Consider the following 27,865-nt stretch of genomic DNA (forward strand, 5'->3'; position numbering starts at 1 on the left):
ACACACACACACACACAAAACTGTACAAAAAGAGACTGGCTAATCCCCTCTTCCTGTTACCTTGACCTCTCCCCCCAACTTCCTAACACTTATTAATTTATGAAACTGTTTTTCTCAGCGCAGTTTTGTTTTGTGTGTCCATTGGATTACAAACTTTATTAAAAAATACAAAACAAGTCAAGTGTGAATGTGATTTTCACTTAGGTGGGGAGACCAAGGGTTGCTGGCTTATGGGGAAAAAAGCTATCCCTCCTCACACTTTGGCTTTTTCTCCCCGGCCCCCTAGTTTGTAATGGGGGCTGACTTTTTCAGTATTTAATCCCCACCCCCCCATACTAATTTCAGTTACAAGAGATTTTTATCACAGACACCAATCTTGAACCATGGTTTTTTCCATGCTGTGGTGTAAGCACCCAAGGTCTTGACTGCTTTATAGGTAATGTGGAAGGCACTTTAAATTCAGTTACAAAATACCCTTATCTCCACCCCAAACTCAGAACCCCCTAAGGTGAGCTCTGTTGTCTCTTACCCCTTCCTCTTCCTCTGGCTGAGGCACCAGCTGGCCTTGCAGTAGCAGACTGGCCTGGTGCTCCTGATTTCCTCCTGCAGCAGGACCCACTATGAGTGGGGTGGGGCACAGTGGGGGGAGATGGGCACCTGGGGACCACAGCTGGTAGTCTCACTTGCAATATGTTTCTCCTTTGAGAGGGAGAAGATGGCATTATCTCGGCATCAAGGATTATGGCTACCAGGGGCAAGCTGTGTGGGAAATAGCATCTGTCTCCCTACCCACAGGGGGAAAGGAGCTGCTTGTAGTTTCTGTAATGCTGTGTATCCTTCCAACCCCTGCTTCCCGTCTCTCCATCAAAGCTGCTAATTGTTTGTTCCATCCCTCCAGACTCCTGGTCTGCTGGCAGAGACCGCACTAATTCAGTGCAAATACATGTTTCCAAATGACAGCTCTGGCTCGGTCTTAATCCTTGGGCTGGGATTACTATGGAGTGAGTGAGTGCGGAGCCTTCCTGCTTCCCGAGCACAATGGGACTGTGCCAGTGGCCTGCTGGTCTGCCTACTCTGCTGCTCTGGAAGACAGGCTCTGATTGGGCTCTGGATTCTGGCAAACATTTGTGGCCAGTGCTTACTGGTCCAGCTTATTGAAACCCCAGGCAGAGAGAGAGAGCAGGGTGACATCTCTGCTCCAAGGTGTAGCAAGGCGTTCGAGCCCTAAAGCTGCATAGGTACGAAGCCTGCAAAGAGGAGACTGGAATGACAGGACAGGTGAGGCTGCATTCTCTTGAGCCCCGAGTGTGCGGCCACCACTCAGGCAGGTGGTACAGTTACTGTCCCAGTCTGTAGCAGGGACAGCCTGGCTTTCCCAAGAAAGCAGCAGGTCTCTGCCAGCTGGTTTCCTGTGGAGCAGCCCTTCTGCAGTATCAGCCCAGGTTACCAGCTCCCCACCCCACCCCCTAGGGAGCTGAAGGCAGCATTAGAAAATAATCAAATTTATTCTCTCTAGAGGATGGGGCCACCCCTCTCAGTTACAGGGTGCCATCCATCCTTAAATAAGCAGGAGGAGGGATACCTGCTCACTCAGCAGGCGGTGGACATTCAGGGGCGCTGGGGGGCATCTCTGCCAGAGCCGGCTGCCCATCAGCCCCGTCCCGAGGGCGGAAGACCAGTTCCCCAGCCTGCAGCACCTGCCCAGCTGGCCATGTGCTGCCTGGCCCATACTGCTGATAGAAGTCTGCGTCCGTCTGGAACATGACCAGTGCCTGGGCCGTGTGGATTCGCACGTGCTGCGCCAGACTGTTGGCATCCAGGAACTTGTCCCCACAGGAGTCACAGGCATAGAGGATATGAGTGTTGGGGTCTGTGGGAGGTGGGGCTATGGTCAGGACTGAAGGGATGCCTGGGGTCCACCAGCTTGCACACCCTAGCCGGCCCCTCTCACCTTCTTCCTGTACTTGCTTCACAGCTTTGCTGATCTCAGCTTTAAGCACTTCTGTCTCGTCGGCAGTCACTGCGGCCCCCACTGGTACCACTGTGGGCAGAATCAGCAGGACCTAAGGCTAGAGGCACCTGCCTCCTTGGTGCCATCCCAGAGGTGGTCTGTCCCGGACCATCCTTCCCTGTTGCCCACGGCCCGCACCTGTGAGCTGAGTGACGGCTGTTGCTGCCAGTGCCTCAGTGGCCAGTGTGACCATGTCATCGACAGTGACCACACTGACCTCACCACCCTCTTCTGGCTCCAGGATTTTGATGCCCGCCTTGCCCTGGTGCACAGTCTTCACGTGAGAACGCAAGTTGTCCACTCGGTTGAAGCCTCGACCACACTTGTCACACAGGTAAGGCTTCTCTCCTGGGGGGGGAGGCAAGGTTCTCTCCTGCCATTGGGGGGAGTGGGGGAGGGGGGAGCACCTCAGTGGCCTCCAGCTTCCCCAGCAACCTTCTTATTTACAGTAGGAAGTGCTCTGGGGCGGCCACCAGAGCTGCACAGAAGACTCGAGTGGTCTCTGCACCTTCCGGAATGCCTAAGAAAATGGGGTCCTCCTTTGAACTCAGTGCCTTCAAGGCCACCTGCAGCAAATGCCAGTATCCAAGGCTGGATCTGGGGGTCCCTCCCTTCCTACCACCTTGCCCCCTAGAGCAGAGGTTGGGACAGGGCTGGAAGGTGGGCACCTGTGCTCACCAGTATGGATGATGATGTGCTTGGAGAGGTCCCCGACGTTGACGAAGGCCTTACTGCACACGCTGCACTTGTGGGGCCGGATGTTGTCGTGGTGGCGAATGTGATTGGCCAACTGGCTGGACTGGACAAATCTGTAGGGGCGGAAAGGAAGCGGCTCACCGCGAAGTGTTCCCACCTGCGGGTCAGGGAAGCTGGGCGGGGGAACTCCTGCATCAGCTTCTGGATTAGAAAGGACTCTTGGGGACCCCAGGCTGCTCAGTTGTTCCCCGAGTCCCAGGTGGGTCTTCTATCCCCCAGGGCACCCCAGGACCCCTGTGCGCCAGGCGGGGGTGGCTGGCAGCGGGGCAGGACCTCTTGCCGCAGCGCTCACAGACGTAGGGCTTCTCCCCGGTGTGCTGACGGACGTGGGCGATGAGGGAGCTGGCCTGGGTGAAGGCCTTGCCGCACATCACGCACTGGCAGGGCTTCTCGCCTGGGGACAGAGGCAGGAGAAGGTGTGGGTGCCCGCTTCGCCCAGGCCCCTCCCGGCAGTATCTGGCTATCTCCCCTCAATTCTGGCTATGCTCACCCACCTGTGTGGATCCGGACATGCCGCTGCAGGGCGCCAGGGTCTGCAAACTGCCGCTGGCAGTGGATGCACACGTAAGGCTTCTCCCCGCTGTGGATCCGGAGGTGCCGCTTCAGGTTCCCTGCAGCGAGACGAGGGAGGCCTGGCACCGGGGACCAGACGGTGGCTGCGGAGCTGAGGGCAAGCAGGCAGCCCGGGTGCCCTGGACCTACCTGAGGTGGTGAACTGCTTCCCACACTCACGACACTTGAGGGGCCCATCTGCGATGTGGATCTTCAGGTGGGCCTTGAGGTTCCCCACCTGTGCCCGGATTTTATTTTTATTTTTTTATTATTATTATTATTTTTTTTTTTTTTTTGCTTTTTGGGTCACACCCGGTGGTGCACAGGGGTTCCTCCTGACGCTGCACTCAGGAATTACTCCTGGCAGTGCTCGGGGGACCATATGGGATGCTGGGAATTGAACCCGGGTCAGCCGCATGCAAGGCAAACGCCCTACCCGCTGTGCTATCGCCCCTTGTGCCTAGATTTAAGGAGGGGGCGGGGGTGGTAGTCATCAAGAGGGTCACCCTACAGAACTGGCCTCAGGGAACCCCTCAGCAGCCCCTCCCCTCAAGGCCCCTGGAATGGTCTAGGATGCTCCGTGAGAGAAACCCTGTTCTTCCCAAAGTCTCTTCTGCCACAGCCTGCCTTCCCAGTCTCCTCCAGGAGGAGCTCAAAACCCTGGCTCAGGGAGGCCCCCTGTCCTCTCCCCAGAGGCCCATCCGGGGGGTGGGGGATGCCCCGCCCCGCGGTCCCCACACCTGATTGAACTTCTTGTCACAGTGAGGGCACTTGTGCTCCTTGTCGGTGTCGTGGGTCTCCAGGTGGCGCATCTTGGAGGTGGGGTCGGAGAAGGAACGGCCGCAGTAGTCGCACTGGTAGGGCTTCTCGCCGCTGTGCACCAGCTGGTGCCGCTTGAGGTTGCCTGAGGTGGTGAAGAGCTTGCCGCAGTCCTCGCAGCGGTAGCGCGCCTCGCCTGAGTGCCGCTTCTTGTGCAGGTTCAGCAGGCTGATGAGCCGGTAGCTCTTGCCGCACTCCTCGCAGCTGTATGGCTTCAGTGGGCTGCAATCAAAGGCACAGGGCCGAGGCGGGGTCGTGGGGCTCCCAGACGGTCGGGACCCGGCGGGAGGGGGCCGGTGGGGGGCCCGGGGGAGGCTCGTACCTATGGGTCTTCTCGTGGGCCTTGCAGGCCGCGGGGTCGGAGAAGGCCTTGCTGCACTCGCGGCAGGAGAAGGGTTTCTCACCCGTGTGGATACGGATGTGCCGCTTGAAGTTCCCCGTGTGCGTGAACTCCTTGCCGCAGTCCTGCGGGAGGGAAGCAGTGAGGGGAGGGTGCAGGGCCGGGCCCGAGGCGGGGGCGGGCTGTGGGAGGACACACCCTGCGGCCGCACCTCACACTTATGGATGACCGAGCCATAGGCCTTGGACTCGGTCCGGTCGCCATAGGTGCCCGAGCGCAGGCCCCGGGCCTCTGCGCCCAGCTCCTGCCCTGAGTCTGTGCTCGCTGACTCCTCACTCTCCTCAGGGGCCTCTCCCTTCTCCAGCTGCAGCCCCTCTTCCTTGACCATAGCAGGTGGGGCACCCTCCTCCTCCTCTTCCTCCTCCTCACGCTCCTCTTCTCCTTTTCTGGCGGGCTCCACCTCCATCTCTGCGATGAGAAGGGCAGCGCTGACATGGACGGGCAGGGAGGGCAAGAAGGGGCTCCAAGGAGACAGCCATTGGGCCGGAGTGACAGGACAGCACGTCGAGCATTTGCCTTGCACGTTGCTGACCCAAGTTTCGATTTCCAGCACCCCATACAGTCCCCTGAGCACTGCTAGGTAAGGCCCAAAAGTCAGAGTAAAAAATACATATATGAAAGGACAGCCCAGAGGCAGGCAAAACCCCAGGCCATGTCCTGGCTGTCAGCCCTGCACACAGGAGTCCCACCCCTGGTCCCCAGACAGCGTCTGGGCTGATCAGCAGCATGCCCGGGACACAGCCGGAAGCAGAGGAGAAAAGCTGAAGCAGGAGGGCGGCCCTGGAGCAGAAGGGCCTGGCGGGCAGGGGGCCGGGCCCCAGTCGGGAGTGCGGACATAGTACCTTGCTCCGAGCTCTCAGACAAGGCGGCTTCAGCAGCAGCCATGCTACTCGTGGGGTCGGGCTTGAGCTCCACAGGTTGGGGCTCCCGGGGGGCATCGGCCTTCTCTGTTGGCTCCGCACCTGGGTTGGGGAGTGGGGATAGCAGAAACTGAATGAGGACACTCTGTCCAGGGGCCACAGGCCCTGGTGGAAGCCAGGCCTTGGGCTGGATCAGCACAACCCTGCACAGGTTGGAACAGAGATCAAGAACTAAACAGATGATTCTGGGTCACCTGGGTACTCCCTGCAACCCCTCTGCACCCTCACTCACCACTGGCTGCGCTCTCTGCCTGGCCGCCTCTTTCCTCCTTGGGCTCCCTGCCTGGGCCGTGAGGGGCCCTGCTGCTGGCGGGCTCCAGCTCGCTCACTGTGGTGACCGCCGTCTTCTCCTCTTTAGCTCTCCTGTCCGCCCCTGGAGACAGACCCGGACAGACACGCTGTTTGCCATCAAGCACCCAGGTTCCTTCCTCCATAGGGATCCAGCTTGCTCACAGGTTTCCAAATTTATTCAGGCCTATTGCCCTCTTTAAAAAAAAAATCACTCAGCAGCTCCTTGAAAATTGACCCAATAGAACAGAAAGCTCTCCCTAGTAGCACCCGTGTGTGTGTGTGTGTGTGTGTGTGTGTGTGTACAATAGTACAATACTCCCCCAAAGGGGTGTGTGTGCGCGTGCGCACATTTGTACATCATTCCCCTAAGGTTGTGTGTGAGTGCATGTGTATATGTGTGTGTACATCATTCACCCAAGGGCGTGTGTTTGCATGTGCACGCGCGCATATACATCATTCCCCCATGGGGGTCAGGGGATCTGTACTGCCACTTGGAGTGGCTTGTTGGTTTCTTTGTTCACCAAACGCCATGCAGGCAAACAATCCACACCATGCTGGGCCCCAGAAAACTAAAGTCACACAGAGCTATTGGGGGGAGTGGAACATTGCCCAGCTCAGCATTCAGCTCTCAGGGGTCAAGTGCCACTCCCTGGAAAGGTTCCACAAGAAATCGCACCTGCCCGGGCAGCAGCAAGCCTTCCCAAGGTGGTCAGGAGAGTGGAAGGGCACACAAGATGCAGGAGCAGTAAACCCCAAGCTCAAGGCCTTGAACCGGGAATCATCCACATTCTCAGGGTTCAGGCTCAGCTTTAACCGGGCAAGGCTTCCCGGTTCTCCTTGGCAGCAGAGCATAAAGGCAGAAAAGAAACAGACGGGCAGAAGGGCCCTCCAGTGGCCTGCCTGAGAATTAACTGTGGTAGATGCAGCACCTCGCATCACAAGCAAGACCAGATGTGGAAACTGAGCCAGAGCAGTTAACCCCGAGAGGCACAGCCCCCACCAGAAGCCCTGTGCTCAGGAGCTGCCTGCCGATCAGCTTACCTTCCGTGGCCAGGACCTCGGGGTTCCTGTCAGGGCTGGTGGCCGACTCGGCAAGTGACTTGAGGGCATGACAGGCTGTGATGATGTCCTGCATCTGCAGGAAGCTGGCCACGGCCAGCACATCATCCACATTCTCAGGGCTCAGGCTCAGCTTGGCCGTGTACATAAACTCCAGCACCTGCCCCAGGCCTGCCAAGGACACACACCACTGTCACGAATCCACTTCAACGCCCGCATCAAAACCTGCCCAGCTGCCCCGCACACCAGAAGGATCTAACAATTCATGAAAAACGAGTGTCAGACTACCGTGTCCACCCCCACCCCCACCCCTCTGGTCCTTTTGGGGAGGGAAAGACAGGGCACTGAAGATTCAGAGCAGAGACAACAGTCTCCAAAATAGGGGTGGACACCCACCCTTCGTGGAGGCCAGAGGCTGTGAATGTGTGCAGGGTGGACAGTGCAAGTCTCACGAAGGATGGGACTGTGAAAGCTCGCCCCAACAGTGGACAGAGGGTGTGACCACCTGTCCCCTGCACACTCCAACCAGAGTATGTCAGCGCTGGCTCTCAGGGCTCGGCCACCAACTCGAGCTGACCAACAGGCCAGTCACCTGATCTTTGGGTCTCTGTTTCCATATCTGTGAAATGGGGGACTACCTGCCTGGCCTCTGGGCATGCCACACCGTTCTGGCTTGGGAGTCCGCATCTAGAAGCAGTTCCTTCCTGATGCCTCCCCAGCCCCATTCACACCAGCCTCACTAAAGCGAGCACCGGAGGAGGCGGCGCAGGGTGGACTGAGCAGTGAAAGGAGTCATGGGCTCAGAGCCCATCTGGTCTCTGCTCCCTCTGCTCAGCTTGTTTATCCCAGTCAGAAGAGGTGCCACATGTGGCAGGAACTTCATACCCACGCACTCACGGCCTGATTCCTGTGTGCGGGGCCTGGCACTCCCCAGTGTGAAGGGGCTGCTTGCAGGAGGGCAGGGACTGTGTCGGGAGGACCAGCCACAGCTTCCGGTCCTCAGCAAGCTGGGCCCTAGACCCAACAGGGTACCTGCCGCGTTACTGATGTCCAAGTGCACCACGTCCTTCTGGTCCACGAAGAGCATCTTGAAGTACTCGCTGCAGGCTGCCAAAACTGCTTTATGGGCCTTAAAATCCACACCATCCACCACAAAAGTGCAGTCGCACAAAAGCCCCAGCTGCCGTTGCTGATTCAGCTGCTCCAAGACATGCTGACTGTGCTGGGGGAAATCCATCGCTGGGGAAAGCCCAGGGACCTTGTGTTAGGCAGAGAAGGGACGCTCTAGCCCCCAAATTCCAGGTGAGAAATGCAGAGAGGTGGGAAGAGTCACACAAGTCCACAAAAGGGGAAAGAACTACAAGCACCTGCTACAAACTAGACCACCAGGGGTGTGGAGGGGCCGAGGCTTACTTGCCAGGAAATGTCAAGAGTCACAAAGCACTGCAGAACACAGAACGGTCACCTTTGGGCCTTTCAGGGAATCCCAGAAGTTCAAAGCACAAATATAAATATCACTGATAACTATCAGCAATTTCAAATACAGAAAACAGGTTAGCTTAGGGAGTTTTGTTATTGGGTTTGGTTTGGTTTTTGTTTTATTTTCACAAAATGCATGACAAAAATTTTAGAATTAAAAGACAATTAGAAGCATCTGGCTTTATGAAGACCTTTCTTTTTTTGTTCTGATTTTTCAATGGTGAAATAAGTGTTTTGGAAGGTTGATGTTATAGCCTAGCTATGTTAGGAATCAACGCTCCCCAGCCTCACCCTTGGGGTTCTGTGAAAGCTCCTTCGATGCTGGTGGAGCAGGCTGTGGATACCCCACTTTGTCAGGCTCGAGAAACTACATATTGAGTGCGGGGTGCGGGGGGTGGGTGGGGGGGGCTTCTACTTCCAGAAACCTCAGCCCTGAAGAATCCTCTCCCACCCCAGGCAACAGTCTCTGGGAAAGGCTGCATCTAATGTGCTACGCCATACTGTCTCATGCCAAGGGCAGAAAAATGCCACAGCCTGGGGCTGGCTCATAAGGAAACACAGGCCCTGACAAAGGACGCCCCTAGAACAGCTCTTCCCCTCCCCCCTTCCCCCCCCCCCCCCCCCCCCCCCGGCCCCCAGCCGGCATCAAGCGTCAGCCTCAGCTCAATTTTCAGCCTGCCTGGATGAAAGATCCTGTTCCAAAATAAAAGTGTCCCCTCTCCTGGGGGCGGGTGACACCGCTCCATGCCCCTCCAGCCCGGGCCCAGCAGGTGACAGGGGGCCATTTTTCTTTCTGTTCCTCCAGACCTCTTCCCCGAGGCCTGAGTCTGCCCAGAACGGCTCAGGCCGCTCCCCAGTTACATCAGCCTCTTGGGGATGAGTCACCCCACAAGGCTCCGCTGAGGAGGCGACCATGTATGGCTGTGTGGGTGCTGCACTGCCTCGAAGGCCACACCCTCTCCTACTGAGCCTCAGGAGAACACAGGCCCCCTACCCCACCCCAGCCCAGAGTGACCAGAAACTTTCCAGAGGTCAGAGACTCACTGGGGGCGGGGCGGGGCCAGTCCAGTCCTCTGGTGCTCAGGATCCCACCCCACCCGCCAGCACCCAGGCTGTCCTTCCTTCCCAACCAGCCCTGCAGCTTGGACTCTGTTATGCTCATTAGTGTCTGGTCAGAGCTCTTCAAAGTGTGAGCGGGGAAGGGCAGGAAGCCCGCCCTGGCGCCTGTCTGTGGTGACCGGGCCTTACTTACAGTTCCTGCGCTCCAAACTCTGACTGGAGTCCCTAGCCTGGTGCGGATAGGGAGGGACCGCAGGTCCCACAAGTCAGACTCCTCAACCAGCCTCAGAACTTTCCAGTCAGTCCAACCCTTCCCTCCTGGCAGGGGGCTCCCCTTCCTCAGCCTTGCCAGGTGCCAACCCCATATCCGAGCAGCAGCATCTCATGGACTCAGCAAGCACCAGGTGATGCCTCTCCACCCCACCCCCCACCCCCAAACTGAGGTCTCTCAGGTCAGGCCTTGGCTGCAGCCTGCTCGGAGCAGAATTGTCCAGCTGGAGCACTACTAGGCCTGTGGGAAAGATAAACATGAAAAAGCTGCCTGGCTGGGGGGGTGGGTGGGGCAGTGGGGAGGGGAGTTGCTGCTGGCTCCAGGGGACCCCACAGGAAAAGCCACAAGCCACACATGCTGGCAGCTCCCAGGGAACAGCCCCAGGCCAGGCACCTCCTCCAGGCCAGGGCGCTCCTCAGGGGAGATGGGGCAGAACCTGACTTGCTCTTATTTTAGAGGCCTTAGGGAGAAGGCGGGGGAAGTCCCTGGGAGAGTGGGGAGAGCCTGTCCTTCCCTCTTGCCCCCAGGACGGCGGCTCTGTGCTTTGCTTCCACCCAACACTAATGACCAGAGTCTTGCCCTGGAGAGACTGCCCAGAGCTAGCCCAGCGTGACACACACGGAGGGAGGGTCAGCAGGAGAAGACCAGGCCCTGAGGGTTCCTGAGGCAGCCTCCACTGCCAGTCCGTCCGGCAAAAAGTAGGAAGGGAGAAAAGGAGGAAGAGAAGGGGAGAAAAAGAGGAACTCAAAGAAAGGGAAAAAGAAAAATGTCAGCCAGACCCAGATAAGCACCTCTTAAGTTTAAAGAAGCTGATCCTGGGATCAGCCTCCCAGGGGTGGGAGCAGGAAGGGGGTCCATCCAGCGCTGAAAGAGATGACCCCCACAGGAAAGCTAATAGGCCTAGGTGGAGTTCAGGGGCCCCCAGGCTGCCTCACAGCAAAAGCCTCTAGTCCACCAGCTGCTGCCCATTTGGAAAGATCAAACAGGCTTCTCTCCCCCAGGAGCTGTGGGGAAACCGCCAGGAGCTCCTTCCTTCTGAGGAGCTGGGCTAGAGCATGACAGCGCCCCGTCACTGTCTGTGGTCTTCAGTGGCAGAAAACCCACTGGATCTGGGTTTTGCGGGGACCAGGGAGCCAGTGACCAGAGGCCCCTGCCTGGACCCCCTGTGGTGCACAGGAAACAAGGGGGGGGGCTGCTGCTCCCCAAGTGCTGCAGTCAGCAGTCCCCGTAAAAAATGCTCAGGATCGGAGAGGGAGAGCAAGAGAGTGTAGGGGGCTTTCCTTGCACATGGCTGACCAGGTTGAATCCCCAGCATCCCATATGGACCCCTGAGTCCTGCCAGGAGTAAGCACTGAGCACATCAGGTGAGGCCCAATCCCCTTCTGCTCTGCCCCGTGCCCAGCCCCATGGGGGGGGGGGGCAGGGAGGGTTAAGTAAGAGTTCTCCAGCCATCTATGCTATCTTACAGCCAGTTGTGGCCCCAAAACCAAAAGAAAAGGGAAATAAGAAACTGCTGCTGGTCTAGGTTGGTATTTTATGTGGCTCCCTGGGACTCCCCCACCCCCAACCCCGTGCATTCTATGGGGACACAAGTGAGCAATCACATACACGGGGTGTGTGGGGGGGGGGGAGTCACAGCTCAACTCAAGATTAGGAGGCTGATAGGGTGGGTGTGTGCGTGGGGGGGGAGGGGGCGCACACAGGAAGGAAACCAAGCCGTAAGTGTCTACAGTTGGAAAAAAGGTTGAAAACAACTGGTCTCATGTACTGGACTCAGGTGGTTTGTTGGCACAGAGAGATAACTAACCCAGAGGGGAAAACCATAAAAAGAGAATGATTCACCAAAACAACTTCGGAAAGCAGGGAGAGGCCAGCTGGGATCTTCTGAGATACCAGGAGTCCTCTATTTGCTAGTTCGGGCAGGCCTAGATTGTCATTTAAATTTGGAGGTGGGGAGATAGTACAGAGGTTAAGACACCTGAATGTGCTTTGTCTGCAGCTAACCCTGGGTTCAATCCCCAGCACCACATTCGGTCCCTCCAGCAATGCCAGGAGTCACCCCTGAGCACCACCAGTAATACAAAATTATATTGTTAAAATAAATTATAACTTATTTTACTATAAATAAAATAAGGCAGAAAGCATTTTTTAAGTGACACTTAAAAGTGCACACTTCCTATACTGCTGAGATTTTTCAAAACTGAACAAAGATTTGAAGAACATAGCGAGATGGGTGCTACACTACTCTCAGCATTTGTGAAGAGAGGGCAGTTTCCAGCCCTGCTCCTGGAGGCTCTATCAGGGGGGTTGTCCCATGACCTGGGGTATCCAGAACAGCTGCAAAAGCGGCCCAGGCTTATGAGAGTGGGGTCTGGCAAGGAAGGGGAGGGGCTCAGAAAACTCAACCCATCTGTCCTTCTGTTCCCAAACACCCAGGCACTGCTGACACAGTCAAGGTTCATGAACTTCACACGGCCCTATCCAGCTGACTGGAATCCCAGGTCTCCCCCCAGACAAGAAGAGGGCATCTGTGTGTCTGTTCAATATGCCAAGCCTCACAGTCCCAGCCCAAGCCTTAGTGTTAGGAAACCTGATTGCTCTGGGTACCAAGTTTCACACTGCAGCCTCTAAGATTGTTGGTTGGGCCCCAAGAGAGTGCACAGTGGGGAGGGCACTTGCCTTGCATGCTGTTGACCCAGTTTAGATCTCCAGTACCCCACAGGGTCCCCAGAACCTGCCAGGACTGATCCTTGAGCACAGAGCCAAGAGTCAATCTCGAGCATCACCAGTTGTGGCCCTACACACAGAACAAGACACAGGGACTGGTGAAGAGGTTCAGACCCGAACGACAGTCATGGGCCAGACCCCAGTTTCCACACCTCCCAGAGGAGCAGGTGGGCAGTCTCTATCAGTGGGGATGAGTGGGACTGCCTTCCTCGTGGGGCACAGGGTGCATTAGGCTGGGGAGTGCCCGACAAACTGTTGTGAGCAAATGTAGATTGTAGCAGAAGGTTTCAACAAGCCCCTCTGTGCTCAGTGCCGGGGGGGGGGGGGGGGGGGGGGCGGGAGGGGGCACTCAACAACTACTCAGTGGCTTGACCTGATTTAGAAGCTATAATCATGGCCCATTGCTTTGAAATGGAACCTGGCAAAGCCTGGGACCCCAAGTGGAGAGAGAGGAGGGATGCAGAGAGACAGAGACAGAGAAAGGAGAGAGAGAGGACGGGCTCCGGGTAAGAACCACTCAGGGTGGTTTTCTCAGCTAGGAGAGCACTTTATATGGAACCAAGGCTGTGCCAAACCCCCAGGGTACCCTGGAGCACCTGTCCTGAGGCCTAAGTGGGTCCACAGGCCATGCACAGTTCCATCTCACAGTCAAATGGGCCCCTGTCACACAGGAAACAGACCAGGGTCATTAAGCAAGCACTGACCAGCAGGCAGGTTGTCCTAACTGCCCCATGGCCAGAAGCCATTATGCCAGGACAGACTTGCCTGCTGCAAAGGAGATCCTGATCCTGACATGCAACAGGCCCTGGCTCCCAGTCACGCTGGGCCCAGCTTCGGGCCTGGACAGGGCATGGCCATGTGCTATCCAGGATTGAACAAATGGGGTGCCCAAGAACAAGTGAGAAGAATGCTCCCAGTTACTCTGGGTTCCTGATTTTCTAGAAATACAGGTGGCTCCGGTGTACAGCTCAGCTCTCCAAACCCAGACCAAGGTGATGAAGAGTCCACACCGGGCCAGCCCTGTGGAGATGAAAGCCACTGGCCCACTCCCAGCCCTCAGAACTATGTCACACAGAGAAGCAAAAAAACAATCAAACAGCTCTCCGCTGCCTTCTCCCACTGAGTAAACATTTCTTATATTAGGCTTACATTTCACACACTATTTTATTTAATTTTTTGAGGGGTGGGGGGATTCTGCCATGCCCAGGCGGTGCTCAGACCTTCCTCCTGGTTCTGTGCTGAGATCACTCCTGGTGGGGCTTGGGGGAACCGTATGAGATGCCAGTGATCAAACTCAGCTGCATGTAAAGCATGTGCACTATCTGTGGTACTATCTCTCCAGCCCCATTTCACACACATTTCAAGTCAATGACCTCGTTCAGGATTTTGCTTTGCTAAATCTAAACCCTGACTCCACCCTCCCTGTATTCTGAAGCTACCTGCAGTGTTCTGGAGACTGGAGAGATAGTACAGCAGGGAATGCGCTTGCCAAGCACACAGCTGACCTGGGTTTGACACCCTCCCCGCCCCCCCCCCCCCACGCACACCCCACATATGGTCATCCAAGCATTGCCAGGAGTGATCCCTGAGCACAGAGTCAGGAGTAAATCCTGAGCAGCACTGAGTGCATCCCCCAAAACAAAACAAACTATTTGCAGTATTCTTGCACTTGTGAATAGTACCCTCCACCTTAAAAATTACTACCACATCTACATATTCCTACCAGTCAAGACACAACAAATTTGATTTGCTGAGGTTTATATTATTTTTTAAATAACACTGATTTTTTGGGGGGAGGTGCAGGGAGGAAAATCTAAGAATATCTAAAAATTTTAAATTGCAACACCAGGGGCTGGAGAGCTAGTACAGCAGGTAGGACATTTGCCTTGCACGCAGCCGATTTGATCCCTGGCATCCCCTGAACACCACAGAGCACAGCCAGGAGTAACACCTGAACATCACCGGGTGTGACACCCCCCCAAAAAAATTGCAACTCCAGTTTAGAATCTATTTTGTTAGAACTAGCTCTGAAGGTTGATTAGCCCTTGAAGCTTGACTCAGGACAAAGGGCCTTGTTACCGAAAGAATGAGAACAAACGAAACTTTCAGTCTGATCACTCTCTGCACCTGTCATCCCGCCCCTAAAAGCTTCCTGAGCAACGAGCACACAGCCTAGAATTAGACCCATGCTTGCCTTGTGTGTCTCCCCTACCAGTTGTGTGTGTATGTGTGTGAGTGTGTGTGGTGTGGAGGGGCCTATTCCTCCCTTCTCCCTGACAGCTGCTTGCAACACCTCCTCTAGGGCTCTCAAACGGCACAAACCAGCCTGGGGGTGCAGAATGGTGCTTTCTAACTTTTTAAAGTTGTACCAACTGAAAGCCAAAATATCCTGAAACTCGTGGAAAAAAAAATGTTTATTTTACTTTGAGGGCTTGCAAACCAAGAACATAATACACAGAAAAGTCAATATGAACTAAGAATTTCCTTCTATGTACCACAACAGCATCTATGTTTTAAGAGCAATTCTATATACATGAATGAGAAACTGCCACAATATAAAGAAATTCTGCAGTGTGATACGACCTACAGCTACTATGTCCTCGCTCCAATTCTTCAGCTGCCGCATTAGGAAACAGACACAGGAAAAAGGATCGTGAGAGGCATGGCTCCTCCATGGAGCTGCATCCCTGACCTCTTAAAATGTTTTGTTTTGAGTGGGTTGGGGGTGGGGGAGACACACATCTGGCAATGCTCAGGGACTGTTCCCAGCTCTGTGCGTGGGAGTCACTCCTGGCTTTGCTGGGGATCAAACCCAGACCCCCTGCCTGCAAAGCACGTGCTCAGTCCCTTGGGCTCCCTTCCTGCCCCCCCCCCCTTTTCAAAGTTTTTTTTTTGAGGGCCTCACTTGGCAATGTTCAGGGGTTACTTCTGGCTCTGTGCTCAGGATGACTCCTGGTGAGCTTGGAGGACCATATGGGGCACCGGGGATCAGATCTGGGCTGGCCAATGTTCAAGGCAAACACCCAACCCGCTATACTACTGCTCAGTCCCAGGCCCCTTGCAAGTTTTAAGCACCTTTTCTTAGGATAGTTCAAAGTCCCTTCACAAAACTGGTCCTTCCTAGGGAGGTGGGGCGATGCTGCGTGTGCAAAACCACAGAGCCCGCTGGGACATACTGTCATATTCACATTCCAAAGACAATGACCTTACCAGACACCCCTGAGAGCACGCAAGGGACTGGCCATGGGGATCCCTCACAGGAGCAGGGGTGGAAACCAGCTCCAATTCTCACTGACCAGTCTTTCTGCATTATATTTTTACCCTCTGCAAATATTATCTATTAAGAAACCAAATTGGAGAAAGAAAAAAAGGGGAGGGGGGCTGAAAGAAGGAAGAGAACTATGCACTAAGTTAGAGCTTGCTCCTTTCTATTTTTTGGTGGGGGGTCACACCTGGTGATGCTCAGGGGTTACTCCTGGCCCTGCACTCAGGAATCACTCCTGGCAGTGCTAAAAGGGCCATATGGGATGTCAGGGATCAAACCTGGGGTCCGCTGCTTGCAAGGCAAATGCCTTCTCCACTTTGCTATCACTCTGGCCCCTTTGTTTCTTTATATCACAAAATCTTTAAGACGTTTTCTACAAGACCTCCTGACTAAAATCTCGATTGGGGATGGGAGGATGACATAATAACAACAATATTGTTCTTTGGGGAAATGGAGAGAAAGTCATTTGCATGAAGAAAGTATCACTCGGGAAAATTCTGTGAGAATTACTGCAGGGATATATTGCCGGGCCCCTGGCGCAGCCTCTTCCAGACCTGGCTGGACTCCTGCACCAGGACAAAGCTAAGCCTCTCCTTGAGGACACAGCACATAACCGTGTGAGGGGCTGCAGAGGGCACCCCCAGCGCCCCAAACCCAGTTACAACCCCAGCTTTGGCATCCAGGCAAATCCAAACTAAGTATCTCTGGCAAGAGCACTTGGAGTTCAGTGCCTGATTTCTCTCCTGTACGAAGCAGATAATTACCAATGCTCCAGTCCCTGCCCTGTCTTCAAAAAAAAAAAAAAAAGATGTAAAAAAGCTCATCTGTAACCTCCATCAGAGACAGAGTTTCAACCGGAAAAAAAAAAACAGTCCAGGAAAGAGTCCCGTGCACTGCAATCCTCAAGTGCCCACAACAGTGGCCAGACACAACACAGAGGCGCTGACTCTGCAGCAAGAACCCCTTCTTCCTAAAGGATTCTCGGGGTGCAGTGAGGCTTTCGTGGACAAAAACAGAGCATGACACTTTCAAAGGAAATGTTAGCTGTCTCGTGACACTCGTTAAGATCAAGAATCAAAGCCGGGACTAGGAGGCCTGGAGAGATAGGACAGCAGGTGGGGGGCGAGGGGAGGGGAGGGGCATTTGCCTTGCATGTGGCTGACCTGGGTTCAATCCCGAAGTACCACCTGGAGTGATTCTTGAGGGCAGAGCTAGGAGTGAGCCTGAGCACCTGTGGGTGTGGTCAAAAAAAAAAAAAACCCCAACAAACAAAAAACAACACAGGTCTGACAGTATAGGGGTTAAGGCTCTTGCCTGACAATAGTCTCCTGAGTACAGAGTCAGGAGTGATCTCTGAGCATAGCCCATCACCACCCACCATCCTAAAAAGAGAAATTAATAAAGGAGTAACAAATGGTCAGTGGTAACAGACCCTGGGAGTTGGTTTATAGAAATAAGTGTGCCAGTTGGAAGGGGCTCCCAATATGGTGGTGTTGCAAGGTGTTGGGACACTGTATGCCTGTATGCCTGGGACACTACTATTAAAAATAGTGTAACTCGTGATGCCTAAGTGCAAATTAAAGGGAAAAAAAGAATCTGTAAAACCCCTAGCGCCAGAGAGACAGTTCACTCACCTTGGATGTTCCTGACCCAGACTGGATCCCTGGTACCCCCTACCATCCCCGAGCCCAGACAGGAATGGCTGAGCCCTGAGCACAGAGCCAGGAGTAAGCCCTAAGCACAGCCAGGTGTTGCCCACCCCCCAAACAAATGACTAAAACACCTAGAGTGAAAAAAAAAACCCACAAACTATACGTAGATAGTTAACATGTGATAAACTGATAAAGGATTAATATTAAAACATGAAGGTGCTGGAGAGATAGTACAGTGGTAGGGTGCATACCTTGCCAACCTGGGTGTGATCCCTGCTGCCCCACGTGGTACCCACCAGGAGTGCGGAGAGTAGAACTGGGAGTAAACCCTGAGCATCACCAGGTATGGACCCCAAACAAAAACAAAATACACACACACACACACACACACACACACACACACACACACACACACACACACCAGGAGCCAGATAGCCAGTTAGATAATATAGGGTTTAAGACATAAACTGTTTGCCTGGCAGGCAGCCACCCTGGTTCAATCCTGACATCCCATACATGTGGTCCCCCAAGCACTGAGCAAAGAGCCAAGAATAGGCTCTGAGCACTGCCAGGTGTGACCCAACACCCCAACATCAAAAGAAAACAAGCAAGCAAACAAAAAGTTGGCTAGTTGGCTGGTAAAGTACCTCAGTGGTAGAGCACATGCCTTACATTATGAGGCCATCCTCCCCCACACCCTCCAAAAAAAGAAAAGAAAAGCCTAAATGGAGATAAGGTGCTTATCTTGCATATGGCCAAGCCAGGTTTGACACTCCCAGCAAAGGAACTCCTGGGCACCACCAAGAGTCATCCCTGAGCACAGCTCTCCCCCACTACACCAAATAAACATAAAAATACAATTCAATAGAAATATAAGCAGATTTAAACAGCTGTTTCAAAAAAGCCAGTATCCTAATGATCAATCATCAGTTACTCAAATCCAAAAGTTACTCAACTCAGTAAAAATCAAGAAATGCAAACCAAAACCACAAGAAGTATCTTTGAACGCCCTAGTTTTGGGGGGGTAGGGGGTGGGAGAAGAGGACTGCTAATACTGTTAATACTGTTTCTGGGAGGATATGCAGCAAACAGAACTATGGCTGAAACTCAGATTGGGAAATCCACTCTGGAAACAACTCGGTTAACTGGTCAGACAAGGGGGATACACACCCTGTGACCCGGTGCCTCTCCCGGTGCTCCCCAACAACCCAGGCTGTGCAGAGGCCTGTGGACAGTCACAGCAGCTCAGCTGGAGCAAATCCTGGAAACAAGCCAATGGCCCACCGACAGCAGAAAGAACAGAGAAATACAACAATGCACAGCACTCATCAGTGAAGATGAAATACAACAATGTGGACCATATATTAATCTCAAGAACACACGTTCATCAAAAGACGCAAGTCATTCCAAAAATAATAGGATCACACTAAGTTCCAAAATACGCAAAATCAGGGGTCAGATAGTACAGGACAAAGGCACTTCAATGCTGCTGACCCCAGTTCTATCATGGGCACCTTACATGGTCCCCTGAGCACCATCAGGAGAGATCCCTGAGCACAGAGCCAGGAGTAAACCTTGAGCACCACCGTGTAGCTCAACCCACACCCCTGCCCCCCAATGCAAAATTAAATAATACAGTTTAACAATACCTGTACAACTACAAATAAAGGCGAGAGGATGAGAAAAAGCACAACTCAGCCCTTCCCTGGAGTTAGACCCAGACCGCAAGGGGTGGGGTGGTATCTACTTTAAAGAAATAGTAACATTTTTTCTTTTTTTGTAAATAGATAACATGAAATAACATGGCTGCTACTTTGTATCCTTATACTTCTACAAACTCTTTTGTATCTACTCCATCTTTAACTGTTTACAAAATGAAACAATGTTCCCTCTACCCTTCAACAATGTTTCTAAGCATTCCCTTGGATAGCCAGGCAGCACTTAGAAATAAACCAGACTTCCATCCAGCTTCCCAGCTCTGGAGACCACCCCCTCCTTCCCACTGGCAGCAGAAAGCCACTCCTTAGACTTGCTAGCCCCAGCAGCAGAGATGGCACAAGAGAAGTGGAGAGAACAGATCCTCCTGCCAGAACTAAGACCCACCATCATGAACCCAGCAGGCTGCTTTCTGGCCCCCTGCCCATGTCACCTCAGAACCTCCGTATGAACCACACACGTTCCTGGCCATGCTGCCCTTCGCCTCCATCCCTGGAGGCTTGTGCCTTAGGAAGCGTCTCTTTCCAACTCATTAGGAGCAAGTTTAAATCCAAGTCCACATCCTGGTTCTCTCTGTGGCCGTCAGATGTGGCTGAGAGACTGTTTGGTTACCAAGACCCGGGAGAGCTGAGTGCAGGCACACTTGGCACTCGCCTCTTGGAGGCTGAAATCACTCAGCGCTGAACTGCTAATTCTCTCACCGCTGTTATTTCAGTCATTGAAAAATTGTGAGTAGTTTTCAGCTGGAGACACAGTACGTGACTTGCACGCAGCCAGCCTGGGTTCAATCACTGGCATCCCATATGGTCCCCTTGAGCACCTCCAGAGAGTGACTCCTGTGCAGTGAGCCAAGAGTGAACCCTGAGTACAGCCAGGTGTGGCCCCCAAACAAAATCAAAAGCAAAAAAAAAAAATTGTAACTAGCAAAGTAGAGTGTAAGCTCCATGACAATATGCCTTGGGCACAGGATGTTTTGGGGGGAGGAGGGGTGTGTGTGTGTGTGTGTGTGTGTGTGTGTGTGTGTGTATGTGTAGGGGGGGATGGACAGACTTAGTTTTCTATAAGGTCGGGGTCCTCCCTATTGCAATGTGCACCACCCTGCCAGCACCCGACTTGGGTACCTCTGTGTCACCAGAGGAGGCACCATCCCCTGGGAAACAGCAGGGTGGTAGAGAGCAGGTCACATGGTCCAACTGCTAAGCTGTTGAAACTCCACCCACAGAAGCTGCCAGTTCTGCCTTAGAAGAAGGAGACTCGGTGCAGCAATGACTTAAGTCATTTGGCTCTTCAAAAGCGGGTCTCTCACGGGGCCAGAAAGATAGTACGGCAAGCAGGGTGCTTGCCTTGCACATAGGCCAACACGGATTCAATCCCCAGCACCCTATATGGTACTCTGAGCCCTGCCAGGAGTGATCCCTGGGTGAAGAACCAGGAGTAAACCCTGGTTCTGAGCACCACTGAGTGTGGCCCATATACGAAAGATCTCAGGCCAGATCGTACAGCGATTAGGGCACTTGTCTTGCATGTCGCCAACCTTGGATTGATCCCCAACACCTTAGATGGTCCCCTGAGCACCACCAAGAGTGAATCCTGAGCACAGCCAGGTGTGGCCTAAACCCAGTCCCAATTCCAATCCCCAAAACTCTCTCTGTGCAGATACACACACAGAATACTCTGTAAGGCCACACAGACCTTCTTCGGTTATCCCGGAGGGGAACGGGGGGGGGAGGAGGGGGTGGCAGGAACTTTCTGATTTGCATACCTCGGCATGGATTCCGAGACCAGACATTTCTTCTTCTCTTTCTTGCTCCTCCCAATTGCCCCATTCCCTTCTAATACACAGCAACACTGGCCACCAATTATGAAGTAGACACAATACCTGCAATGACTTCTTAATTACCCCCCACCCCCAGAGTGCTCTGTGTGAGGTCCTTATGATCCCCATTTTACAACTGAGCAAACAGGCTTAGAGGTTCCCCCACTCTACCCAAATGGAAAAAAACAGCATGAGCCCAGAATGGCTACAGAATTTTTAGAAGTTCATGCTGGGGATTTTTGGAAGATTTCTGTTTTGTTTTGGTTCAGTTTGGGAGGCATACCTGGCAGTGCTCAGAGCTTACGCCTGGCTTGTACTAAGGAATCAACCCTGGTAGAGTTCAGGGTACCATATGGGCTGCCGGGAATTTGAACCCAGGTCAGCTGAATGCAAGGCAAGCACCCTACCCACTGTACTATTGCTCTGGTCCCCCAGAGGTTCATGCTTCTAACCAGGACTCAACAGTCCTTTACTTTAATCTCTGTTTGGCAGACTGCCAGCATGCAGTCTATGGAAATTTCCTGGTTCTCCACCAAAAATCGCTCCTGCTCCCCATCCCTGTAGTGAGTAGATGATTCGAGCACTACAGAGGCTAGATATTTTACATAAACTAGCTCATGAAGAGTTCTCCTATTTCCCCAATCCACAGGGATGGAAAGGTTAGGAAGGCTGCTCTAGGAGCCAGGGCAGTAGTACAGTAGACAGGGCCCTTTCCTTGCATACAGTTGACCTGGGTTTGATCCCTGGCTTCCCATTTGGTTCCCCACCCCCACCAGGAGTGACCCGTGAGCACAAACCCAGAAGCATTGAGCATTGTCAGCTGGGGCCCCACAACAACAACAAAATGCTGCTCAGACTTCAGGGTTCACTGCTGGGGCTGGTTTTGCACTGGATATTTGGCACTATCTGGAAAAACTTCTGTTTCAGTAGATGGATGCTACTGGCATTTAGAGGGGCATGCCTAAAAAGCCTAAAGTGTAGAGGACAGCCTAGAGGACAGCCCTCCTACAGCAAAGGATGACTAGGCCAAATGGCAGGGCTGCCTCCTGGGAGAATTGCCTTTTTTCTAAAAGGCAGTCAGAGAAACTATCTTGACTTAAACTCACATCATCAAGCTCAGCCCGAGTCCTAACCTGTGGGGAGGAAATCTTCAGGCTTCCTCTCCTCAGTCAAGCGTACGCCAACCCGGTACCACACAGCAGTGCCCGTCAGTCCAAATGCCAGTTCCTCTTCAGTCCCTTAAGACTGACTCTGCAGAGAGCCGGCAGCTGGGCAGCCTGCACCAGCCTCAAACCAGCAAACTGGCTAGCCAGGAGGAACGCCACATGGAGCCAGTCCAGGAGGAATGCCACATGGAGCCAGTCCCTACATGTCAAATGCAGCAGGTCTAATGGGGAGCCCAACAAGGAAACTTACGGTTATGAAGGGAGAAGGCACTCACTGAGCAGATGCTACGAATCACAGAGCGAACAGCTCCAAACACAGCTCCAAACTCGGCTAGGGGAAGAGGGGATTTGACAAGGGTTCCCAGAAGCACTTGGGTTTAAAGGGATTAAAGAAGCAGCCGGGACCCACCTGCTTCCTCCTTCCTACCCTGCTCAAATAATCCCGCATTCAAACTTTCTGGATTTATCCCAACAATTCACAAGGTGGGCACTTTGCTTTTGTTTTTGTTTTTGTTTGTTTTGTTTTGGGATCACATCTGGAGGTGCTCGGGATTCACTCCCATCTCTGGGCTCAGGGATCACTCCTGGCAGGGTTCAGGGGACCATATATGCCAGGGATCAAACCCAGGCAATGAACAGCCCCTCAGCAAGGCAAGAGCCCTACCTGCTCTACTACTGCTCCAGCCCCAAACTGACCACTTCCTGAGAACAGCTTGGGAGGCACCACACTCTTGATCTGTCTGTACAATGGGGGTAACTCCTGACTCAAGGCAAGACAGGAAACTTCCATTCACACAGGAGAAGGTTCCTTTTCTTTGTTTGGGGGCCATACCTGGTGGTGTTCAGGGGCTACTCACTTGCAGCTGTGCTCCACAGTTGTTGCTGTAGTGCTCAGGGGACTCTGTTGGGCTGAGGCTCAAGCCTCAGTGCAGAGCATGTGCGCCTGCCTGTTGAGTCACTGCACAAGCCCCCGTTCTCTGTTTCCTTCAACAGCAATTCTAACTGTTTCCAAAGCATCCTGTGCTTTCCAACAGGAAGTAACTAACAAGTACACTGTCCCTTTTATGCCTGACCTCACATAATTCACAAAATGATTCTGTCAAACACTCTTATTCCCACCTTACAGATAAGGAAGATCGAGGCAGAGTTACAAACGGGCCCTCAGAACACAGCCATGGAACTGGGATACAAACACTGACTCCACCTAAAGACACCAGTTATTAATCCAAACCATTTCCACCCTGAATCTTCCTCTCAGAGCTGGAGAGGTGGCCCAGTGTTTCCCTTGAGTGTCTGAGACACAAGGTTCCCACCCCAACACCTCGAGCAGGTGCCTGGCTGTCCTCACCGGGGGCCCTTGGAGGGGAGCGGGTTGAGCTTTTCTCCCCGCCCCGACCAGGGCTCCGGCAGCCGAAGACCTCCAGGACCAGCCACCACCATACTGAGACCACTCTCCGCACACCTGAAGGTACCGGCAGAGGAACAAAGGCAAGCGGGACCCGGGGCTGAGATCTCCAAGCCTACTTGGATCGGAGCTGAGCATCCTCCACCCAGATCCTTTGAATTCCAGTAGGCGGGGGTCACACCCACCAACCCCAACACCACTAAAAATAAATAAAAAATAGAAATTCTTGAGCCACAGGCCAGAAATTTACTATAGCAGGTAGGGGGCTTGCCTTGCATGTTGCTGACCCAGGTCTCAAGCCCTCTCAGAGTGATCTCTGAGTGTGAAGCCAGGAGTCAGCCCTGAGCATTGCCCAGATGTGGCCCCCAAATAAACAAAGAAAATAATCTGGAGCCAGAGTGATAGTACACAAGAAGGGCACTGGCCCTGCATACAGCCAACCCTAGATCCATCCCTAGAATCACATATGATACCCCAAACACTGCTAGGAGTAATTCCTGAGCACAGAGCCAGAAGTAAGCCCTGTGCCCCAAACCCAAATCAATCAACCTTGATCTCATGATTCTCCACAGATCAATTCTCTTCCTCTTTGTGCACCACGCGCTTGAAGCAGCTGTCCGCGGTGCTGCTGGGGTTGCTAATGCTATTTTGGCATCACCCATATGGCTCAGGCTCCTGGCTGGGGAGGAGTCTCGCCCTGCTCCCAGGGCCCCATCTTCCTCGTCTCCAGGTTCCAAGTAGCTCACAGTGTATCCCATATGTCGGTCAGAGAAAACGCAGGTGGCATAAATAAGCTTGGACTCCCTGGACAACAAACGCCAGCCCGAAGTCAGAGCATCCTGCCATGGGGAGACAGAGCCAGACCTCTCTCACGTAGGCAATGAACGGCCCCTCGCAATGGCCCAGGCCCCAGAGTCAGCCAGGCTCAGCCAACTTTCCATCTAGAGTGAAAACAGCCATAATTTGTTCTTTGGTTGTACACCAGATGCTTCTGCTCATGGACCATGTGGCCCCAAAATATGTATCTTTAGACATTAGAACCTTAAAAGGAACGGGCTCGTGCTCCCCACTCTCCTTCCCTTCCTACAAGAAGGACAGCCTGTACAATAGCGGGAGCTCCAGCAGCCTGGTTGTGAGCAGAACCACACGATCAGTGGAATTCTGTTCCCATGTAACTTCATGGATCGGAGTTGCCCAGAGTGAGTTCTGGCCTACTTGGAATGAAGAATAAACTTTTATCTGTTTCAGTCACTACATTCTGGGGATTGCTCTGGTTTTTTTGGCTTGGGGAACATACTCAGTGATTCTCAAGGGTTACTCCTGGCTCTGCTCTCAGGAATCAGTCTTGGTGGGTTCAGGGGACCATATGAGGTGCTGGGAATCGAAACCTGGTTGCCGTGTGCAAGCCAAGTGCCCTGCCCGCTGCACTACCTCTCTGACCCCAAGGGATCACTTCTGATGGGGCTCAAGGAACTATATGGGGTGCCAGGGATCAAACCTATGAGAGCTACATGTAAGGTAAGCACCCTATCTGCTGTACTCCTGCTGACAATGTTAAAACTTTTTTTTTGGGGGGGGTCACACCCGGCAATGCACAGGGGTTACTCCTGGCTCTGCACTCAGGAATTACTCCTGGTGGTGCTCAGGGGACCATATGGGATGCTGGGAATCGAACCCGGGTTGGCCGCGTGCAAGGCAAACGCCCTACCCGCTGTGCTATCACTCCAGCCCCTGTTGAAACATTTTGGATGCACCTAATTAAAACAAGTTCTGACTACTGCACAGTGATGGACCTACTCTGGTCTTTGTTGGTACAACAATGCCAAATTAGGATTTTGCCATAACTTTAATTCTGATGAAAAGGCTATCTTCAAAGGATGGTTTGAATCAGAGTAAGCCAAGAGAAGAGAAGGACAAACTGACCCCGGGGTCTGTTTTCTGCTCAAGGGTTCTATACATACCTCAGATTTCCAGGCAGCCTGGGCTACTCTCTTCTGACAGTTTATCTGCGTCAACTCCAGCTTGGCTCGTCTCCTCCAGCTCATCACCTGAATCAGAGACACCCAGGTGGAAAACGTGGTGAGAATGAACCTGAAGGATAACTGCATTCTACAGCTGTCATGCAGCAAACAAATGCAGAGCACTGAGTGCAGAGCCTGGCATGGAATAAGTGTTCGATCCATGTCAAACAAGCCCACTGCTGGCCTGTGGCAAACCAGACACAAAGACGATTAAATTCAGCCAACACTCTCAGAAACATCTGCTCAGGGTCGGAGTGATAATGCAGCAGGTGAGGCACTTGTTTTGCATGGAGTGGACCCAAATAAGGTCCCCAGCATCCCCATATGGTCCCCCAAGTCCTGCAGGAGTGATCCCTGGGTGTAGAGCCAGGGGTAAGCCCATAGCACTGCTGGGTGTGGCCTCCCAAAAAACTAGAAACATCTGTTCAGTGATAGGCAGAACAATATAGGTGATAAACGAAAGGCCTGAGGCTTGGCCCGAGTATTTCTGCAGCGCTCCTCCACAGTGAGCACAGCTCCTCCCATGAACCCAAAGCCTTGAGGTTATCCACTGCTGGGTCACCACTAGCAGGTGATGCATGCACACTGACTTTCAACATGTTAAAGCAGTATCGACATTAGATAGGTGGGATCAATTCTCCCTCCTCCCTGCCCATAATTCCCTCATCTATACAACTGGCCTAACGTGTCATTTCTATTCCTAAAACAGGCTCCCAACCCTCTGCCTAAACCTAACTCAAAGCCCTTTCTCACCTGGATTATTAGAGCTGCCTCCTAAAAGGCTTCCAGGCACACCCCCTTTACTAAATTCCTCACGACAGCAGAGTGGGCTTTCTACTGTACTCTGATTCTCACTAGACTTCTCCTTTTTTTTATTTTTTTGCTTTTGGGGTTCACCTGGTGATTCACAGGGGTACTCCTGGCTCTGCACTCAGGAATCACTCCTGGTGGTGCTCAGGGGACCATATGGGATGCTGGGAATCGAACCTAGGTCAGCTGCGTGCAAGGCAAACGCCCTATGCACTGTGCTATTGCTCCAGCCCCTGGACTTCTCCTTTTAGTAGCTCTTAAAGTCCTACACCACCTTGACAAGTCCCCTTCCACAGCTTCCTGTCCTCTCTCCACACAGATCTGTCTCCAGGTACAGAACCTCACTCAAAGATTACAACACGGGTCTCTGCACTTGCTCACAAACTCCATTTTCCACTGAGACTATTCTCCTTCTTCCCTGCTTCCACTCCCCAGAGCATCCTTTAGGTCTCAGGTTTGGAGAATAAGTCTCTTTGCATCCAACCCGGGGTGTGAGGTTCCTCTATCTGGACTTTCCGTCCCTTTGCCCCTTTATCTGAAGTCTCCTGCACGCAGTCCCCAAGCTATGGGAACTGGTGCCCAAACATAAGAGCAACAAACGTACACAGCACTAACAGCACTAACTGCACGCTGCACGCTGTCATCGCTCTGCGCGGCACATTCCCTCCCTCCCCCCGACCCCCCCCCCCCCCCGCCCCAACCTGCCCGCGCCTCAACTTCCTTTTATCTTTGTAACTATCTTACAGGAGGCGACTTTGTATTTTAATCTCTGGTTTACACAGGAAGAAACCGAGACAGAGAGAACGAATATGCCTCGGGGACAAAGCTGGCGGGCTGAGGGTCGGGATCGAACCCCGGGCTGCCCGGCGGCCCTTGCGCCCGGCGCGCTCCGCCGGGATCGTTCGCTCCAGCATCAGGAATAAGCAGGTGCAAGAATGAATGAATGAAATCTTAGCCGGTGACGGGTCCGGCCGCCTGCACCTTCCTCGCTTCCCCGGTCCTGAGTGGCCAGCGCGCTGTCCAGCCCCTAAAAGCCGGAGGACAGGAGGAGCCGGGGGACGAGGAGGGGGGAAAGGGAGACCCTCGGCCACCTGGAGGTCGCAGAACGCCCACTCGCCGCGGCGCGCGGGGTCAAGGGGAGGTGACAGTCTGGCGGCGGGGGCGGAGATGCTACCAGATGGGGTGTCAGCCCGCCTGGGAGGTGACTCGTGCTCCCTCTCGCTGGGAGGGCGGGTCAGCCCACCGACTCTCCGCCCGCCCGCTCGGCGGCGCCCCCTGGTCCAGCTGGCCCACGCCCTCCAGCCCGCCAGGACCCCTCTGCCCGGGTCCCCTCATCGTTCCACTTCGCTCCCCTCCCCCACACAACCGTTTCCCCGGCGTCCCGCCACGCTCCATCCTGCGCCACCGCCGCCGGGCTCCCGGGACTTCTCCAGCCACGGGTGCTTGCTGACCCTCACCTGCCATGTCCCGGACCCCACCGCCGAAGGAGGTGCATCACGGCCGCGAGAAGGCCGGGGACGGCACTTCAGAGCAGACAAAGGGCGCCGCCATATTAGAGTCGGGCGGAACCGACCTCGCCGGCTTCCAGGCTGCAACTTCCGGCGCATGCGCAACGCCCGCGCTCGCTGCGCGACCGCACTCGGGCGCATGCGCCTAGCCACCGACGGGTT

General features: G+C 53.8%; 1 protein-coding gene across 1 annotated transcript; it reads right to left on the reverse strand.

Moving 5' to 3' along the window:
• Window positions 1-1,486: 1,486 nt before the first annotated feature.
• ZBTB17 (zinc finger and BTB domain containing 17) lies at window positions 1,487-27,791 on the reverse strand. Its single transcript, XM_056123151.1, has 16 exons — window positions 27,653-27,791; window positions 25,326-25,412; window positions 7,841-8,047; window positions 6,791-6,979; window positions 5,691-5,831; window positions 5,381-5,500; window positions 4,690-4,946; window positions 4,461-4,603; window positions 4,060-4,360; window positions 3,470-3,557; window positions 3,262-3,378; window positions 3,041-3,161; window positions 2,690-2,820; window positions 2,150-2,359; window positions 1,952-2,041; window positions 1,487-1,870 (listed from the first exon to the last, which is right to left on the reverse strand). Exons 3-16 carry the CDS (start codon window positions 8,043-8,045, stop codon window positions 1,587-1,589), a joined length of 2,397 nt encoding a protein of 798 aa, XP_055979126.1. The 5' UTR covers window positions 8,046-8,047; window positions 25,326-25,412; window positions 27,653-27,791; the 3' UTR covers window positions 1,487-1,586.
• Window positions 27,792-27,865: the final 74 nt, after the last annotated feature.

The sequence above is a fragment of the Sorex fumeus genome, unplaced genomic scaffold (genome assembly GCF_029834395.1).
Source record: "Sorex fumeus unplaced genomic scaffold, SorFum_2.1 ptg000047l, whole genome shotgun sequence".
NCBI lineage: Eukaryota > Metazoa > Chordata > Mammalia > Eulipotyphla > Soricidae > Sorex > Sorex fumeus.